This window comes from Bufo gargarizans, chromosome 1, assembly GCF_014858855.1.
Source record: "Bufo gargarizans isolate SCDJY-AF-19 chromosome 1, ASM1485885v1, whole genome shotgun sequence".
Lineage (NCBI taxonomy): Eukaryota > Metazoa > Chordata > Amphibia > Anura > Bufonidae > Bufo > Bufo gargarizans.
In genome coordinates this window covers 257,024,534-257,045,310 of record NC_058080.1, presented here as the reverse complement: position 1 = coordinate 257,045,310, position 20,777 = coordinate 257,024,534, and the positions used below count along the sequence as shown (strand labels likewise).

The following is a 20,777-nucleotide window of genomic DNA, read 5'->3' as shown; positions in this document are numbered from 1 at the left end:
TCTATGGGCAGAAGAATGGATCCGTCTTATGGATTCGGTTATTTTCTGTTAGAACCATGTTATAACGGAAAGCCATAACGGAATCCCTAACACTAGTGTGAACCCACCCTTAGTTGCGATATGCATGCTTTGTCTAAAAACTCTCAGTGGAAGCGGTACATGCCTGTTCTCTACCAGTCAGTATCTTCAGGTGGCTGGTCACTCTCTTTGACTTCTTTGTAATTGAGTGAATACTGAACCTGGAAAATTTGTCTTTCAGAGATTCTTCTTCATCAACCCTCCTGTACTTCAACACTGAAAAAATATCAGATATCAAAAGGCATCAAATATTACCACATAGATGTTAAAGGGCAAGCTGCTTCTGTAATGTTATATTGACATCAATGTCAAAACATAGCCTGGATGACAAATCAATTGAGAAATCAAAGGTTCCCCATTTTTTGGCTGAAGACTTCAGGAATGACCACAGACACTATTATCAAGCTATCGTGTCAGGGTTTAATGGTGGCCAGATTAAAAATAAAGCTGCTTGTGACCTCTGTGTATATTTGGCAGTGGAACCAGGAGCATAGTGATAGGGGCTGCAGCAAGTTGCACCCAGTATCATAAATGTCAGTATACCATATGGTAATTGGGGGTCTCTGTAGCAAATCTTCATGGGACCTAGGAGCTTCAGGGGAGACCCAATGAGTGGTAGTGTGTCCACTATACAACTCGATGTGGCCCCAGGATTCCGGGGGGAGGGGGGGCTGCTGTCCATGTCAGTGGCATCAGCTTCGATGTCCTCTGGGTACAGTTGAAGCCCCTGTTCTACTCTTTGGAGTCGGTGCCCTTCCAATAAAGGGGAGGGGTCCATCAGAATTTTACAGTGCTTGGGGATACATTTGTACATTTAACTATTATTTTGTTTCTTCTTTCAGACTGACCTGCTGTATGGAAAGAAGAAACTATGTGAGCCAGGAGGTACAACTGTTGTCAATGGAAGGATCTTCTCTAATTAAAAACCACAATAGTTTTCTACACATGTATAATGTGCTGGTATCTACAGATTTAGCGCTATATGCCACCATACAGTATTATACGGTTTCCTGTCTGTTTTTAAGGCTTAAAGCAAAAGTATCCTTTTATTTAGTAATTACAAAAATGTAATGACGCAAAATTAGTTGCAATAAACTTTTTATACATATTAATACTCTGCTCAAGATGGCAAAGGTGCTAGTCCTGTAATATCTCTGCTGAAGACATTCCGTTTTCTATATAGTATATTATATACAGCTGAGTATATTGCCTTGCATAGAAGGGTGGTACTCCTAGCTGCCATTGAAATCGTTTTGTCTTCCAGGGACAGGTGGTACTCAGGATGGTGGTGGTAGTACTGTCACATCGGCCTGTTAGTATCCCATCTCCTCTATAGTACACTCTATAGAAAGGTGGAACTCCCGGCATCCTTACACTGGGTTGTCTCCTTCAAGTCCAGGTGGTACTCTCATTTAAGCTCAAGCTAGTGGAAGTACTCTTACCATATTGTCACAACCAGACAGCTGAGAAGCTCTGACAGAAGCCTTTCAGAACCTCCTACTTGAGTTTTCCTTGTTGTGGTGTTCAGTTCCTCATCTCGTTAGCCTCTCTCAGCTGTCATGTAGTTGGACTGATTGCATCCCTTTAAATTCCGCCCCATAATGCATTACTGGGCGGCTTATACTTCTTCCTGGAGTGTGTGTGCATGCTGATCCTGTTTCCCAGTCTGCTACAAAGTTAAGTGCTGTACATTTATCTGTTATTTTTCTGTTTGCTGGATCCCAGGTGACCCTGACTCCCTCCGTGTCTGGTGTAGGGAGCCGGTGGTCGTGTCCCGTCACTATTGTAGGGTGTTCAGGGGTTATATAGTCGAGGTACGTGGATATGCAACCATCCACCTTTGGGATCTTTGCATAGGCTGAGCAGCCAGGGAAAGTGCCAGGTTTTGTGCAGGGGTCTCCCTTTTGGTTCCTTAGCTTTGGATCCAGTGAGTCATATATGCATGTTGCTTTGTCTTGTTTCCTGTACACCGTCCGTGACATTATAAGCCGCCCAGTAATGCATTATGGGGCGGAATTTAAAGGGATGCAATCAGTCCAACTACATGACAGCTGAGAGAGGCTAACGAGATGAGGAACTGAACACCACAACAAGGAAAACTCAAGTAGGAGGTTCTGAAAGGCTTCTGTCAGAGCTTCTCAGCTGTCTGGTTGTGACACATATCCAGCTGCTGTTTCTGAAAGGGTAAAGCACATGTGTCTATGTTGCCCTTCCACTGACAGATGAGACTCCCAGCTTAGTTTAATTAAATCATGTTCTCTAGAGACTGATGGCACTCCATTAAAAAAAGCTGTGCCAGAGATACGTTGTCCAAGTTTCATTGCTTGCCTGGCATGCACAGCATTGGCACTATCCAGCGCACCGCCATGCATACCAGAGAAATTGCTGCCCACCACAATGAAAACAGAAAGAGGAGTCTGCCACCATCTGCCCTGCACATCATTAACTAAATAATCGTTAATTAATCATTATCGAGGTAAAATGTTCAATTAATCCTAATTTTGATTTCGGTCATAATTGCTCAGTCCTAAGTTGAATATAATGGTAAAATATGGAGCCATAAGCTGCACCTGGCTGCAGTGAAAGAAATAATTTGTTCCTCGTGGGAACATGGACAGGTGAGTATGCCCTATGTGGGGGGCTCAGCAGGTTGCATTACACTGTATAAGGGCCACATGTAAGGGGCATTATATGGTATGAGGAGAACAGCAGGGGGCACATGTGGTCAGCATTATACTGTAAGAGGGGCACATCCAGGGCAATATATTGTTAGAGGGGCACATATAGGGGCGTAATATGGTATGAGGAGAACAGCAGCGGGGAATTTAATGTGTGAGGGGCACACGTGGTCAGAATTATACTGTAAGAGGGGCACATCCAGGGCAATATATTGTTTAAGGGGCACATATAGGGGCGTTATACTGTGTGAGGCGCATAGCAGGGGGCATCATACTGTATGCATGCACATAAGTGGCATCAAACTGTGTTGGAGGCCCATAAGGGAGCAATGTGGGGGGCACATAAGGAGTCACTATATTAGCAGTGCCGGGGGGCAGATCTTAGCTGTGCAACATGGAGCTTAGTGGTGCCATAGGGGCCTCCAGATATAATTTTGCTTGGGCCCCCAGAAAGGCAAAATCCACCCCAATGTCACTGCAATCTACAATCTCTTCCGTGTCAATCTGCAACAGGTCCCTGCATTTATATGTCAGCTTCAACTAATAACTGACATGAATCCCCACCCCATGCTGTGAGGATGTTGGAGAAGTTTAATTCATAAAAGATGTACCAGCTGCTGCAGAACCTCTTTGAGAACCCTATCTGTGGAGCAGGCTGCTACTTGTAACCCAGCACAGTTGGAATATCTGTATACTTTTTATGTAAAGCCATAAACAGAGTTGTGGAAATGCCCCATGTGTAATGTATATTGCCTGTTACCGTACCTAAATCCTTCCTCCTCTTCAGCTCGTTGATGTTGCCGTTAATGTCTTTGATCGCTGCGAAGGCTTCCTGTAGCGTCTTGTAGTCCGGGTGACATGAGGGAGTGGAGTTCAGCAGTTCACAAAGCAACAGGGGATATTTCATTACTCTCTGGATTGGCTTAATCATCAGAGATCCCATGTCTAGCAGATTTGGTTTGCCTCTATGGGATGAAAATAGGTCTGCGTGTTACACCGAGCAGCAATATACTGTATTTTAAGACAATGAGAAAATTAGACATCAATATAAACTAGGCAGTACAGTTCTATGAGATTGCTTCGCTATAGCAGTGACATATTACACTGGTTGAGTTATTAATATGATGGGTCCCTAGAAAGGGGGAAATTGGAAACTCCTGTGTTACAATGCAAAAATCGATAACATGGCCCAACTGATATTACAGATGAGTTATAGTACTGGTCTTTTGATATGGGGCAGAGGGTCCTTTTGAGTCCCCTCAAGCTCAAGGGTGAAGCAACCTCAAATATCTAACAGGATAAATCAGTGTGAAAAGTAGACGTTTACAATTGTCATTAATTCTCAACCTGGTAACGAACATTAAAATAAAACAAAAACTAACTTTAGTGCGGATTCAGTACTAACATCTGGGGCAGTACAGCCCACCTAAAGCGTCAAATGCAGGCTAGCGTGCGATAGTTAATCAGAGGTATGTCTATAAATATTCCCCTCAATCCTATTGCTCCCCATAAGATGTAAGGATACACTAAGGCCTCTTGCACGCGACCGTGTGTCCCCCGTGGCCGCATTGCGGCCCGCATACGGCTGGTCCGCAATACACAGGACACCGGTCGTGTGCATTCCGCATCACGGATGCGGACCCATTCACTTGTCTGCAAATCTGGAGATGCAGTGTGGAACGGAACGGAACCACGGAACAGAAGCACTACGGAGTGCTTTTGTGGGGCTCCGTTACATGTTATCTGTTCCACAAAAAGATAGAACTTGTCCTATCTTGTTGCGGAACAGATGGATCGCGGACCCCATTCAAGTGCTGAATTAACTGTAAGACAACAGGACCTGGAACCTGACCTCTTTCGTATTACCATCGTGCTGGTCACCAACATGTCATGTGATTGGGCTGTCTTTTCCATTTCTGATGTCAGACAGATGCTCACCAATCCTTCGTCTCAACTCACGTTTGGTCTTCCCCACATATTGTATGCCACATTGGCAGGTCAACAGGTAGATAACACCCTTGGTATTAAAGTTAATGAAGGATTTGATGGAATACCCCTTCTTAGTCGTTGAGCTCACAAAGGAGGACCCCCGAAAGAGGTCAGGTTCCAGGGCATAGAGTGTGTCAAGAGATCTCCACGGGGAGGCGATATTGACATAACCCTTTTGTGCAAAGAGCCACAGTGGATAAGGGACTGAATGACGCAATTTCGTTTGCATGTTTTATTTAATGGTCACGTTCTAGGTGGGACCTCAGAGGGTCTCCGTGAGGCCCTGGTCCATGTGTTTTATATGTCCCTATTTGAATAGCGGGGACTTACTAATCTATATGGAGTTGGATGTAGTGCCCCTGGTAAATGGGATGTATTAGCATCAATATTAACTTCTAATGTGCACGCTGATATGAAGCTTCTTGGGTACACCATCTTTCCAACATGTCCCATGTCATTGGCCTTATATGTGTCATAATTGACCATCACTGACATAGGGACATCATAATTACTGTGATGTAAGAGCTCTACCATCGGCGCTAGAACAAATGTCACTGGTTAATTATATATTTTTTTCTTCTGTTGTATTCACCCTCTCTGAGCCTGCCCTCAATTTGCGCACCAATGTGTGATTGCAGAGTATATGTATACAGCCGCCTTTTAATTTTCCCCTGCTTACCTGCGAGCGCTACTGGAGCACTTCCCCCGGCTGTTATCTGATACAGTGACTAGCCAGCCTCTGGGGCGGAGTAATTAACCCGCCCACACTCCAAATTGGCCGGCTGCCACACGCTCACACCCAGGGGGCAGGACATTGGGCATTTAAGCCTGCAGTTGAAGCGGGCGCATACAGCCATTCCAGTGCCAGATAAATGCTGTCCGCACACCATCAGCGCCAGATAGCACTTTCTGTCTTTGCAGCCATTATTAATATCTGCTCCTGATAACACAGGGGAATTACCCCCTCAGTTGAAACGCGTTGAGCAGCTATTAGGTTCCCATGCTGAGTGGACATGGTGAACCACCATCTAGTAGATAGTATTCCACAGGCAGGGTGATAGTGTGTAGGGGAAATATTGGCACCTTACGTCAGTAACACTATTACTAAGGCCTCATGCACACGCCATTCCGTGAATTGGGGACCACAATTTGCTGTCCCCAATGCATGGGCAACGTCCGTGTGGCAGCCGGGACGGATAGAGACCCATTCAACTTGAATGGGTCAGTGATCCGTCCGCACCGCAAAAAAATAGAACATGTTATATTTTTTTGCAGTGCAGAGACATGAATAGAAACCCCACGGAAGCACTCTGTAGTGCTTCCGTGGGGGTTCCGTGCCTCTGTTCCGCACCGCAGCTCCGGATTGCGGACCCATTCAAGTTGGCGGTCCGCAATACGGCCACGGCCGTGTGCATGAGGCCTAAGTGAGCGCTGCTGTAAAACATAATACAGAGCGCTGACTTCCTGCCTAAAACCTCACTGGTATAGACTGCGCTGCTTACTAGCACGGCTGGTCGTGATTGCTGCTCTTTGTAGCAGCTGATACGTAGCTGAGGTGTATACCAGTGTAGAAAACTACCAGGCTGACACACTGTTAGTATATCCTTACACCTTATGGGGAGCAATAGGATTGAGGGGAATATTTATAGACCTACCTCTGATTAACTATTGCACCCTAGCCTGCATTTGACGCTTTAGGTGGGCTGTACTGCCCCAGATTTTAGTAATGAATCCGCAATAAAGTTAGTTTTTGTTTTATTTAAAAATTCGTTACCAGGCTTAGAATTGGAGCAACCTGAAACCTCAAACAAAGTCCTCTTGCACACAAACTTTTTTTTCCCGTTAACGTTCCGTTTTTTGCGTTCTGTATACGGTCAGTATATGGAACCATTCATTTCAATGGGTCCGCAAAAAAAACTGAATGTACTCCGTATGCATTCTGTTTCCTTTTTTCCGTTCCGTTCAAAGATAGAACATGTCCTATTATTGTCCGCATAACGGACAAGGATAGTACTGTTCTATTAGGGGCCAGCTGTTCCGTTCCGCAAACAACGGAATGCACACGGACGTCATTAGTATGTTTTGCGGATCCCTTTTTTGCGAACTTCAAAATACTGAAAAAGCCATACGGTCGTTTGCAATAGGCCAAAAGCTGTCAATCACTGTTACTGATTAGGGAGTGTGAACCGACTGTGCCAACTAAAAGGGTTGGCATGGGGCTGACGCTAAGAGTTTTCACATGTGCTGGTTTTGGTGCATTTTTTCAGAAGTTAATGCAAACTGGTAATCAAAAACTGCAGTGTTTTGAGGGGGAGGATTCATGCTTTTGCAAAACTGCTGCAACAAAAACCACAGCAAAACTCACTCGTGTGACTACAACCTTAATGCTATCAGATGTAAAATGTGTTACTGAAAATGTTGTATAAAAATACTTACTGCTCTCCGTATATTTTTCTGTGGATTAAAGAGAGAAAATGGATAGAATTAGGTTAAAACGCTTTCTATCAGTAAAAGATGTAGGGACAATATAAAGATGTAATGTAAAAAAAAAACATGCATTCTAACAAAATTATGGTGACAACCATTGTGGCCGAGTTTTTCTTAACAGCATTTAGAGATATGCTTTACAACAGCCACATAGGCACAATAGACAGAAGATATTGATTGTCAATGGGAAGGTTTTCTAAACATGCTATATTGTCATTGTGCAGCGATGGGGAGTAGTTAAGCTGTGACCATCACCTATTTTCAGTGGTTGATCCTGTGAACCAGAAAAGCAGGTTATTATTAGGCTCGGTGATCCGTGTGAAAACTTACAGAATTGTTTTTTCAATTATAGATAGTGACATAGAAAAAAAAATATTAAAAACTTAATTTAAACAATAGGTGATTTTCTGATGATATATTCTCTTTATAGTAAAGTAGTGGAAAATGTACTGTACACCTGTTAGGTCCTATGAGGTTGTATATTTTTACATACGATCAATGACTGACATCATCCTATAGAACAGTGTACAAAAAATGATGGTATATTCAAAAAGAGAGTATTATTGATGTGATAACAATAAATAATAAGCATGATTATTATATGACTCCAAGCAGTCAATGTTGTGGGTGCTGAGCTACAGGGGTTTCAAATGCACGTGGCTCTGCACATAACCTTCTGAAAAACACATAAAAATCATGTAATCCCATAGAGACCATGGTAGGCTGAGCACAGACGGAGCACAGTGTACCACATTCTACATTTAAATTGTTTTAAAACAGGACTCTTCCTATAACAGTAGGCTAACAAATATTTCCCATAATGATGTATATCTCTTGATCAATATCTTGCACCTAATTAACCGCAGTGAGTGAGTCATTGGTTTTCTGAAATCAGAACTTTTAGGGGAATTTTTCCTTGTCACACAGCACTTACTCTTCTAGACAACGGACGGTGCCTGGAAATATTACGATTCACACCCATCAGTATAAGCATAAAAACAGATACGATAGTAGAAAGCAAGAATCTAAATGAATATTTTATTCATGTATTATTGTTGGGCAAGCATGCTCGGCACATCGCGGTGTTCGGCCGAATACAGCGTGTGCTCGAGCGTGATGCTCGAGTCTCCTCCCCGCAGATTTGTTGGCTGCTACGCAGCCAATCAACGTGCTGGTAAGTTACTGCCCTTCACTGTAATGCCGTAGCCATGTTGGTTACTGGCATTACAGTGATTGGCTGACCGGAACACGTCATTGGGTGTTATATAGCACCCGATGACACGTGTTCGGCTCCGTATTAGTCAGGGAATGCTGGAGAGCAGAAGGGAGAGATAGTATAGGGATTGAAATAGCAATATTTTAGTTTTTATACTTGTTATAGACCCAAAAGTCCTTAAGGACTATTGTGTGTGGCAACAATATAAATTTTTAGCGCAACCTGCACTAAATAGCTTGCAATTGTTTGGCTGCTGCAGACAGCAACATTTCTGCGCTACATTTCCTGTCTAACGTGTGCGCAGCCTAAAAATATCTGTGACATCCAGTGTACTTTTTCCGTACACGGTGTCCGCTGCGGACAGTTACATTACCTGCGCTACATCTCCTGTATAATGTTTGCGTGTCCGAAATATCTGTGACATTCAGTCAAATTTTTTTGCTGCTGGTGGCAGCGACATTACCTGCGCTAAATCTCCAGTATAACGCTAGCACATCCGAAATATCTGTGACATAAAGAACAAGTGGCGCTATACAGATACATATCATTGAATAAACTCAGTGGCTATGCTAACGTTTTAATTAAATTCAATTACAAAAGAATTCAGATGCAGGTGATGGTTTGAAAACTGTAGAATATTTTTTGTGGGACAACCCCTTTAAGGAACCAAGATTATATTACCCTTTGATTAAAATATGACACGGAACTTCCAATCCTAACCATAAAAAGTTATTGCAATACGTAAAGCTTATTAATGCTGCCTACACAATTATGTCACAGTTGAAATTGATTTAAAATGAGCAGATGCTGAAAGAGATTGACAAGATGCATTATATAAAATGCTCTGTATGGGATATGTCTGTGAAAAGGTTGCTGATGTTCACTAGTGTTGAGCGCAAATATTCGAATAACGAATTTTAATCGCGAATATCGGCATTCCAAGAATTCGCGACTATTTAGAATATAGTGCTATATATTCGTAATGACGAATATTCGTATTTTTTTTTCCATCTGAACACATGATTCCTCCCTGCTTCTTGCTTGTGGGCCAATTACATCATTGGCCCACAAGCAAGAATCAGGTAAGACTCATGTGTTCACTTCAGATGGAAAAAAATTACGAATATTCTAAAAAACTAATATATAGCACTATATTGAATAGAGTGCTATATATTCGTTTTTTCGAATATTCGTAATTTATTTCCATCTGAAGTCATGATTTCTTTCTGCTTAAGTTGCTTGTGGGCCAGTGACTCATTGGCCCACAAGCAAGAAGCAGGGAGGAATCATGTGTTCATATGGAAAAAATTACGATTATTTTAAAAACTAATATATAGCACTATATTCTATAGTGCTATATATTCGTTTTTGACCCACGCCTGTATTGAGCACGCAATATTTGCATATTACGCGATCATTACCTTGCCGATTTTCGTGTAAAAAAAGAAAATGTAAAATATAATGAATATACAAATTCGCGAATATATGACGAATATTCTACAAAATATTTGCGAAATATCACGAATTTGAATATGACCCCTGCCGCTCATCACTAATGTTCACATGACAACAGTCTCTGATGGCATTCAAGCAAGATCACTGTTACCATCCAATGTATGTGCACAAAGCACGCTAGCAAAATGATTCAGAATATAGACTTTCATGTCCATATGATAAGGCTGAAGGAGGCCGGAGTAAAGCCCCAATTAGATTGCAAGATAATTAGGCAAATTATCGAGAAAAAGCATTTATAGAAGCGTTCAATCCCAATAACTGGCTCGTATAATCGAGCAGTCGAGCAGCCAGTGAATGAGCAAAGGCTTGTTTGTCATCTGATGGGCTTCTGTCATCAGGATGAAAGATGACCGATTATTGTCAGCACATCTTCCAGTGTAATTAGAGATGTGCTGCTGATAATGAATATAACATGATGAGGTGAGGAATGACTGCTGAAGCAATCGTCCTGTGTAATCAGGCCAGTGCAAATTAGCGTCGATGGAGGCTCCTGTAAACTGAAACACTAGGTTAGCAAAAAAGTAATCATCACTGCAAACTGTAAGTAATAAAAAAAATAATAATAAAAATAATAGGTAAAAAAAATCAGTAGGTCAAAGTCTCTGACATATATTCTCTTCTATGTTCCATTTACCATCTATTTGCACGTTAAGCAATTTAAAAAATAATCTAAAGTTTAAAAAATAATTAGTCTACAAAAGAAAACTGTTCTATCTACACTGAACAAAAATATAAACGCAACACTTTCGGTTTTGCTCCCATTTTGCATGAGCTGAACTCAAAGATCTGAAACATTTTCTACATACACAAAAGACCCATTACTCTCAAATATTGTTCACAAATCTGTCTAAATCTGTGTTAGTGAGCACTTCTCCTTTGCCGAGATAATCCATCCCACCTCACAGGTGTGGCATATCAAGGTGCTGATTAGACAGCATGAATATTGCACAGGTGTTCCTTAGACTGCCCACAATAAAAGGCCACTCTGAAATGTGCACAGTTTTGCCTTACTGGGGGGGAAGGGTCAGAAAACCAGTCAGTATCTGGTGTGGCCACAATTTGCCTCACGCAGTGCAACACATCTCCATCGCATAGAGTTGATCAGGTTGTTGATTGTGGCCTGTGGGATGTTGGTCCACTCCTTTTCAATAGCTTTGCGAAGTTGCAGAATATTGGCAGGAACTGGAACACGCTGTCGTATACGCCGATCCAGAGCATCCCAAACATGCTCAATGGGTGACATGTCTGATGAGTATGCTGGTCATGCAAGAACTTGGATGTTTTCAGCTTCCAGGAATTGTGTATGAATCCTTGCAATATGGGGCCGTGCATTATCATGCTGCAACATGAGGTGATGGTTGTGGATGAATGGCACAACAATGGGCCTCAGGATCTCGTCACGGTATCACTGTGCATTCAAAATGCCATTAATAAAATGCACCTGTGTTCGTTGTCCATAACATACGCCTGCCCATACCATAAAACCACCGCCACCATGGGCCACTCGATCCACAATGTTGACATCAGCAAAACGCTCACCCACACAACTCCACACACGCTGTCTGCCATCTGCCCTGAACAGTGAAAACCAGGACTCATCCGTGAACAGAATGCCTCTCCAACGTGCCAGGCGCCATTGAATGTGAGAATTTGCCCACTCAAGTCTGTTACGACGACGAACTGCAGTCAGGTCCAGACCCCGACGAGGACAACGAGCATGCAGATGAGCTTCCTTGAGACGGTTTCTGACAGTTTGTGCAGAAATTCTCTGGTTATGCAAACTGATTGTTGCTGCAGCTGTCCGGGTGGCTGGTCTCAGACGATCATGGAGGTGAATATGCTGGATGTGGAGGTCCTGGGCTGGTGTGGTTACACGTGGTCTGCGGTTGTAAGACCAATTGGATGTGCTGCCAAATTCTCTGAAACGCTTTGGAGACAGCTTATGGTAGAGAAATGAACATTCATTTCACAGGCAACGGCTGTGGTAGACATTCCTGTAGTCATCATGCCAACTGCACGCTCCCTCCAACGTTGCGACATCTGTGGCATTGTGCTGTGTGATCAAACTGCACATTTCAGAGTGGTCTTTTATTGTGGGTAGTCTAAGGCACACCTATGCAATATTCATGCTGTCTAATCAGTACCTTGACATGCCACACCTGTGAGGTGGGATGGATTATCTCGGCAAAGGAGAAGTGCTCACTAACACAGATTTAGACAGATTTGTGAACAATATTTGAGAGTAATGGGTCTTTTTGTATGTAGAAAATTTTTCAGATCTTTGAGTTCAGCTCATGCAAAATGGGAGCAAAACCGAAAGTGTTGCGTTTATATTTTTGTTCAGTGTATTTATCTATCTATCTAATTATCAATCTATTATCTATCCATCTTTTATGTAAGCGGTGATATTATGTACATTGATGATCTATGATCGTCAATCATGTTTTATCTTCAGTGTAATACAACAGTATTAGAATAAAATCTGAATGGGAGCTACCATGTAGTAATAGCAGGTGTCCACAGGTGGTGCCATGTTCCTTAGGAAGAATATTCTCCATGTGTGTCAATGGTATACTCCACACAAAGCAAACACTCTTCTGGGCAGACATTTGACTAGCACATATATATTTCACAAGCTGTTTTTTTTTTCTTTTCGTGGTGCGTTCGTGGTGCTACTATGTCTGTATTGTGTGGGAAATAACTGGTTTCGGGACAAGGCTAAACCTTCCCAGTCATGGATGCTCAAAGGTCCACCAACTGCTTGCTGTGACAGATTGTCTTTCTCTCTCCATTTTTACTGCTTCCAGCTGCACAGTGGTAACAAGGCATGATGGATACAAGTTCTCATTCTGTTTACGCCAAATTCGGACTCTACCATTTGAATGTCTCAACAGAAATCGAGACTCATCAGACCAGGCAACATTTTTCCAGTCTTCAACAGTCCAATTTTGGTGAGCTTATGCAAATTGTAGCCTCTTTTTCCTATTTGTAGATGAGTGGTACCCGGTGGGGTCTTCTGCTGTTGTAGCCCATCTGCCTCAAGGTTGTGCGTGTTGTGGCTTCACAAATGCTTTGCTGCATACCTCGGTTGTAACGAGTGGTTATTTCAGTCAACGTTGCTCTTCTATCAGCTTGAATCAGTCGGCCCATTCTCCTCTGACCTCTAGCATCAACAAGGCATTTTGACCAGGACCACAACCCTACATGCATTGAAGCAACTGCCATGTGATTGGTTGACTAGATAATCGCATTAATGAGAAATAGAACAGGTGTTCCTAATAATTCTTTAGGTGAGTGTATATAGTAGTATGATCTCTTTGTGCTGACTGCTACAGAAGGACAAGATTTAGTTCAATGGTATAGTACTGCAGAAATGAAAAAGAAACAGCCAACAAAAAAAATAAAAATGTTTTCTAGGAATACTGAGTTTAAAAAAATACACCTTTCTGATGGAAGTGTCTCTTTAAAAAGCTTTTAATAAGAACATAATTCCCATACTCCTTGTGGTAAAGCCCTTCTTTGCTGTCATTCAGCATTAGATAAAAGCATATTCTATGTTGAGCATCTATTTAACATTTTGTTCAATGCCCGCTATTCAACATGATTAGCTTTTTTCTCATATTCTTTGATTTCAATACCAGTCGGGCTGTGGTGTCAGAAAGAGGCACATTTTATGCTCTCAAAAGAACGACATATTAAAACTATGTGAGAAAGGCCGGGCTGTTCCTGTGATGTGGTTGGAGGCAGCAGTTTGTTTGCTTTGGGAAGAACCTGTGCAGGCCACTGATCAATGTACAATGAGGAGATGTATAGGGCGGATGAGCATCAAACCTTACCAAGGTTCCTATAAGTTGTCTTTGTTAAAAGATTCTACAAACTTTGAAGCATGGGCCATTTCATCACCCCTCCCCCAAATCCCCCCCCCCCCCCCAGTACACTGAGGAATCAATTGTTCCACACTTTAATTTAATCTATAAATATGATTTTGTCAGGTGATCGTCGAGAGTGTACATAAAAACGTTCATTTCTGATAATTGTCCTGATCATCGGCCCATGTAAAACGGTCCTAATAAGAATGTTCATACCATAGAGGCATGCGTCTGCTCTTAGGCGTCACTGAGAGGTGGGGTCCCAGCCATCGAATTTTGCTACTGGGTGGAAAGAACCTGTGCAAGTCTCTTGTCTCCGGAGGAACTGCACTGTCAACAAACAAGGTGTGGGTAATTGGTTCATGGAAAGGGGTGAAGTGGGATATGGACACTAGACCCTTCTGTCCTGGGAAGAAAAATTTGAAACTCTAACTCAACTTGCAGGATAACAGGCCGAACTGGATGGCCTTATATACTATGTTATGAGAAGCTCTTTTTGATCTTTGCTATAAGCCCCCTATCGTCTGTGTATGCCACTCTACACCAATATACAAATCCTGAATCTGGTTGCTCTAATCTCAAGATACCAACCCAAATTCAGTCTGAAATTTGTCAGTCCAATTATCAGGAATGGGCGTCCATACAAACATTCATTCCTGGTAATTCCCCAAATCCTTGGCCCATGTAAAAGAGCCCTAACAAGAGTTTATGAGCCATAGAGGCAGACCATGTGGCTGATATTGGGCACCATGGAAACGTGGGGGCCCAGCCATTGTTGGTCTCATCTCTTTTGTTACTGGGTGGAAAGAACCTGTGCAAGACTCTTGTCTCAAAAAACAAGATGTAGGTGACTAGTCTAAGGAAATGGGGAAAGGGGAATACAAACACAAGACTCTTCTGTCCTGGGTATAAAATGGGACAATGATCAGAGGCCTCATGCACACGACAGTGAATAATGGCTGTGTGACGGCCGTTCAAGTAACGGCTGTCACACGGCCATTTTTAGCACCAATGAAAGTCTATGGGGCTATTCACATGGCCGTTCTTTTAACGACCAGCGAATAGCGTCCATCCAAAAATAGTACATGTCCTATTTTTGGCCGTTTTCACGGTCAGACGGACCCATTGAAATCAATGGGACTGTTTTTAACGGAAGATTGACAGGAGTGCACCCGTCTAACGGATGTGATGGGATTAAAAAAACAACTCACCTCATCCACTTGCTCGCGGTGCGGCAGTCTCTTCTCTCTTCATTGAGCAGGACCTGCCGAAGGACCTGCGATATGCGTGGTGACGTAAACACGTGGGAGCGCGCAATGATGTCATCGTGCACCTTCTGCAGGTCCAGTTCAGTGAAGAGCGAAGAGACTGCTGCAGTGCGAGCAAGTGGATAAGGGGAGTTTATTTTTATAATTTTTTTGTAAAATCAACAAAACAAAAAAACTGTGGTGGGCCATTATGGGGGAAATTATTTAAAATGGGGCCCTACATTGGGGGCATTATTAAAGCTGGGGACATTAAAAAGATAATTCCTACACTATGGGGGACATTATTTAAGATGGGGGACTACATTGGGGGCATTATTAAAGCTGGGGATATTAAAAACAATTATTCACTATGGGGGGCATTATTTAAGATGGCGGACTACATTGGGGGCATTATTAAAGCTGGGGGCGGAAAAAAAAAAAATCATACACTATGGGGGACATTATTTTACCAGGGGGCCTACATGGGGGACATTATTAAAGCTGGGGACAGAAAAAAAATAAAAATCATACACTACGGGGGACATTTTAGCTGGGGCCTACATGGGGGCACTATAAAAACATTTTTTACACCTTCGAAGACATTATTTTAGCTGGGGCCAAAAAAGGGGGCATTATTAAAGCTGGGGGCAGTAAAAAAAAAAATCTTATACTATGGGGGAAATTATTTTAGCTGGGAGCCTACATGGGGGCATTATTAAAGCTGGGGGCAGCATAAAAAAAAATCCTACACTATGGGGGACATTATTTTAGCTGGGGGCCTACCATCCTGTGGGTCGTGTTCTCAGAAGGGTGGGTCTAGAAATAACTGCCAATCAAATTCATCCATTTTTCCTGTCCATTTTTAACAGACCTGAAAAACTGATGCAAAACGGACATTAAAAACGGACACACGGCCAGAAAATGGACGCACACAGTGATGCAAAATGGTCATGAAAAACTGTCCGTTTTTAAGGGACATTTTTTTTTTTTACTGTCGTGTGCATGTAGCCCAATCTGTGCTATAAGCCTCCTCTTTTCTATGTATTCCACTGTACACCCATATACAAATCCCCAATCTGGTTGCTGTAGTCTCCAGTTACCAACCCAAATTCTACACTTCAAACGGTTTCTTTTCACTTTCACATAATTATTGTGGCTCTGCTGAGATGAATTGTGGATAATGTGTAAAAGACAACAGGTCTCCAGTGCAAGTATAATGGGGTGTCTTTGATGCAAGTGAATGCAAATATGAATGCACAAACTGTAGCAGAACAGGGCACTTTGGCTGCAGCGATCACGTGCAAGGTTTACTAATGTTCTTGAAGAATCTCATTGATATGTATGATATAATAATGTGACTGGAATTAATTAGAACCATAAGAATAATAGAATTTGAATAACAAAACCCCATAAATCTCTATAGGAACTAATAATGAAAAAAATAATCAGTGCCATTTGTAGATTCATGTTTAATGTCATATTATCCTCAAGTGGATTGTTTCTAAAGCTTCATGGGCACTTTGTTCGGTAAAAGAACTTGCAGAACAAGCTGTACACACTGCATTTTATTAAGATGCACCTCCATGTCACAGATGAGCCCCCCATGCCGCAGATGAGAACCCCATGCCGCAGAGCAAATAAAAAAATAAATCAACTTGACTCTCCTGCTCCGGACGCCACGGGCTCCCAGGATTTAGCTCTCTTCTTCCTGCCATCGGCTGTGCTGATACCCGACACGCACAGCGTGAGGTCACAGAGAATCCTCACGCTGTGAGCAGTCACAGTCAGCCCACAGGAGAGGACCAGGAAGCGGTGAGTACAGAGCCACTGGAACGCTGCATTCACTGCTTTCCAGTCCTCCAGTACTAATGAGCGCTTCCATAATGGAGGTGCTCATTAGTATTTGCCCCATAAGACACAGGGACATTTCCCCCCCATTTTGGGGGGGGGGGGGGGGGGGAAGTGTGTCTTATGGGGTGAAAAGCACTTCTGTAATTTACAGTTTTTACAAAAATGCTCCAGTTGTAAGACATTCTCTTTACTGCATTATAATGGCATCCCCTGATGTTTAATCTGTACAGTAATGTGCATGTCCACTTGGTAAGATATATAAGCATGGTCACACATGATCAGTTGCATGCTTCAACTGCAATCAGCTGCATCTACCATTTGTGACCATTACAGGGAGAAAAATTTACTACACCCCCTGAGCTGTTACAGAGAAAGAGCGGCAGCAAAAAGCACACGTCCCCACGTTCAGTTGGAGAAATGAATGGGGAGATCTTTGGATCCATGTGAGGTACAAGGATGGTTCTAGCTGTGTTTCTATAGTAGATTGTCATGTACTATATAATATCTGAACTGCCCTCCCATATAGTACAGTGTTCAGGGTATACAATGTATTTGAAAAGTCTCCAGGCTTTTAAATTTTTCATATTGTATGTTGCGGCATTGTGCTCAAATAAAATTTTAAAAAAGTTTTCCACCATCAATCTGCACTCAATAATGAGAAAGTTAAAACAGAATTTTGGAAATGTTTGAAAATTTACTAAAAAGGCAAAACAAAAATTTTGCATGGACATAAGTATTTGGACCCTTTGCTATGACACATGAAATTTAGCTCTTGGGACCTACCGTTTCTCTTCATCATCTTTGAGATGATCTACACCTTGATTGGAGTCTACCTGTGGTAAGTTCAGTTGATTGGACATGATTTGGAAAGATACCCCTGTCTATATAAGGTCTCACAGCTGATAATGCATATTAGAGCAAAAACCAAGCCATGAGGAAGAAAGAACTGCCTGTAGAGCTCATAGACAGGATTGTGTGGAGGCCCAGGTCTGGATAAGGGTACAATTATATTTCTGCTGCACTGAAAATTCCCCAAAACACAGTTGCCTCCATAATTCTTAAATGGAAGAAGTTAGGAACAACCAGGACTCTTCCTAGAGCTGGCTGTCCGACCAAACTAAGTAATCGGCGGAGAAGGGCCTTGGTAAAAGAGGTGACCAAGAACCCAATGGTCACTCCGGCTGAGCTCCAAAGATCCTGTGTGCAAATTGCAGAAACTTCTAGAAGGTCAACCATCACTGTAGCACTCTACCAACCTGGGCTATATGGCAGAGTGGTCAAAATAAAGCATTTGCCTGGGGTTTGTAAAAAACACCTAAGGACCTTCAGACTGTAAGAAGCACAGTCTGAAAAAAACAAGATTTTGGCCTAAATTCCAGGACACCAGACACATCACCTGCCCAGTACAATCCCTACAGTGAAGCATGGTGGTGGCTGCTGTTTTTCAGCATCTGGGACAGGGAGACTGGTCAGGGTTGAGGGAAAGCTGAATGGAGCAAAGTACAGAGATATTTTTAACTAAAACCTGATCAGAGTGCTCAGAACCTCAGACTGGGCTGATGTTTCACCTTCCAACACAACAATGACCCTAAGCACACAGCCAAGACAACACAGGGGTGGCTTTAGGACAACTCTGCAAATGTCCTTGAATGACCCATCCAGGGCCCTTACTTGCATCCAACTGAACATTTCTGCAGAGACCTGAAAATGGCTGTCCATCAATGGTCCCCATCCAACCTGACAGAGCTTGAGAGGATCTGCAGAAAATGGCAGGACTCCATAGACTGCTATGAGTGCCATATTATAGCATCCACTTAACATGGTGGCTGATAATGGTCAATGATAAAAAGCCCTGGGGTTATCATACTCTAGCTGATGTGGGGACAGTTCACTAATTAATACACATAGGAGATAATCCAAGTTTAGCAATAAACTTTAAATTCCATGATCTCTTTTCTGATCAGTGTTCTTTCTATAAACTATTAACCTTATCAGTTTTGTAAAGGATCTGATGTATCTTATTAGTTGCTGTCCTTGGTTACCAGACATACAAACCAAATGCCTGATGTTCTGCCCAGCAGGGTTAGAAAATTATTCTAGTTCATTCTGCCAGAGTCTTGGTATTTCTCAAGTGGTTAGTATGGTTATAGCACCATCTAGTGGTATTAAGTTGTATTACACTTAGTTTTACCTGTTACAATACTACTGCATTGTGGGTGGTGTACTGTATTGTGGGGGTGAAAAGCATCCTGGGAAAGAGAAGTCTCCTGTCTCGAGGGCACATATCTCCTTCTCAAACCCCACCATCCTTGTAAATGCATATCTGGGGAGAGAGCTACCTTTATTTCAGGGATATGATGTTATGCAGAGCTGTTCAGCTAGTCGTAATTGTTACTCAGGGATTTGTTACTACAGTTAGCTAGACTTGTAATCTTATGTACAAGCAGCCATTTAACCATGTGCCTCAGTGTTAATAAAAATGTTGTAGTACATGCTATCTATACTTTATACTTATACATGCTATTTGTATTCTCGTAGTTTTACCAGTCAACAATCCTGTTTTACCAGTCAACAATCCTGTTTTACCAATAAACAAGTTACACTACAAAGAACAGTCATCTTATTTGGAAGATAGGAATGGTTTATGCTGAATGTTAGACTGCACACTCTGTGAACCTGTATGAAGACAGAACACCTGAAATGTTCAGAAGAAACTAAAACTATATTTGAAAATGGTCTTACTTTAATGATTGTGTACACTGTCTTAAATACTCCTTCATTTCTGGGTCTTTCTCGTAGGACTCGAGTAGAGTGTGGGCTTCATCATGGTGATAACAGTAGATCTTGTACACTTCTTCTAGTGGACATTTAATCTCCACAAATAATTCACCTGCAGACAGGAATTAACACTTCTGAATATGTCTTGCCGACTTTATGTGGATATAATATATTACTAACTACAGAGAACTAGCAGGTTTAACATGAATTACACACAATAAATACATGAATTAAGAACCTCTCCAGCACTTCACCATTTTTTGACTTCTTTCTTCTTACCGCAGTGCGAAGGATCAGGTAGGCATGGCTAGCCCCTATTGTCAGTCTAAGCAGAACTCTGCAGCTCTACCTTATCTATTCTATCTATCTATGTGCCATCCAAAAGTTAAACAATGAAGAAATTCCACGGCGCTCCCAAAAAAAGTAAATTAAAAGTAGTGTTCTTTAATCACCAGACAGCCTGTCTGGTGATTAAAGAACACTACTTTTAATTTACTTTTTTTTGGGAGCGCCATTGAATTTCTTCATTGTTTATCTTTTTGAATGGTGGATCGCTTTTACAGCCGCTGGCTCACCGTAATCATTGGAACACTGTGCTACTCAAATTATCTTCTTTCTATCTATCTATCTATCTATCTATCTATCTATATATCCATCTCTCTCTCTATATCGCAGACTGCTAGCAATTCAATCATACACTTCTAGTAGGAATTTTAGAAGAGTGGCACAACATAGAGTCATGTGCCCTAGAACTATTAGTACATGGAGAATGCAAATAGTTACTAATACAGACATGTCAGGAGAGGGCACAGGTCCTCTATAAACATGCATCGATAGACTAGCTACAGAATATGGGTTATCGTCGCTCATTCCTGGCTAAATCTGCTCATGTAAAAGGAGATGTTAACAAAATCCTTAGTTAATGGCAATAGCGACAATCATATAAATGCTGTATTTGTGTAAAATAACATAATATAAAGAAAAACATATTGTGATAAGGTGGACAGTGCGGGAAGGCGTGTATATCCCACTCAGATACCTCAGCTGGGTGGAATAGCTAAAATCCAGG

At 42.1% G+C, this 20,777-nt stretch overlaps 1 protein-coding gene across 1 annotated transcript in view; it reads right to left on the bottom strand.

Moving 5' to 3' along the window:
* ARHGEF38 (Rho guanine nucleotide exchange factor 38) overlaps positions 1 to 20,777 on the bottom strand; it is a 100,635-nt gene that overhangs the window by 29,910 nt on the left and 49,948 nt on the right. Inside the window, exons 4-7 of the mRNA XM_044276792.1 lie at positions 19,673 to 19,820; positions 7,182 to 7,199; positions 3,522 to 3,721; positions 164 to 294 (exon numbers count right to left, since the gene is read on the bottom strand). Coding sequence (XP_044132727.1) covers positions 164 to 294; positions 3,522 to 3,721; positions 7,182 to 7,199; positions 19,673 to 19,820 — 497 coding nt within the window. The remainder of the gene's footprint in view (positions 1 to 163; positions 295 to 3,521; positions 3,722 to 7,181; positions 7,200 to 19,672; positions 19,821 to 20,777) is intronic.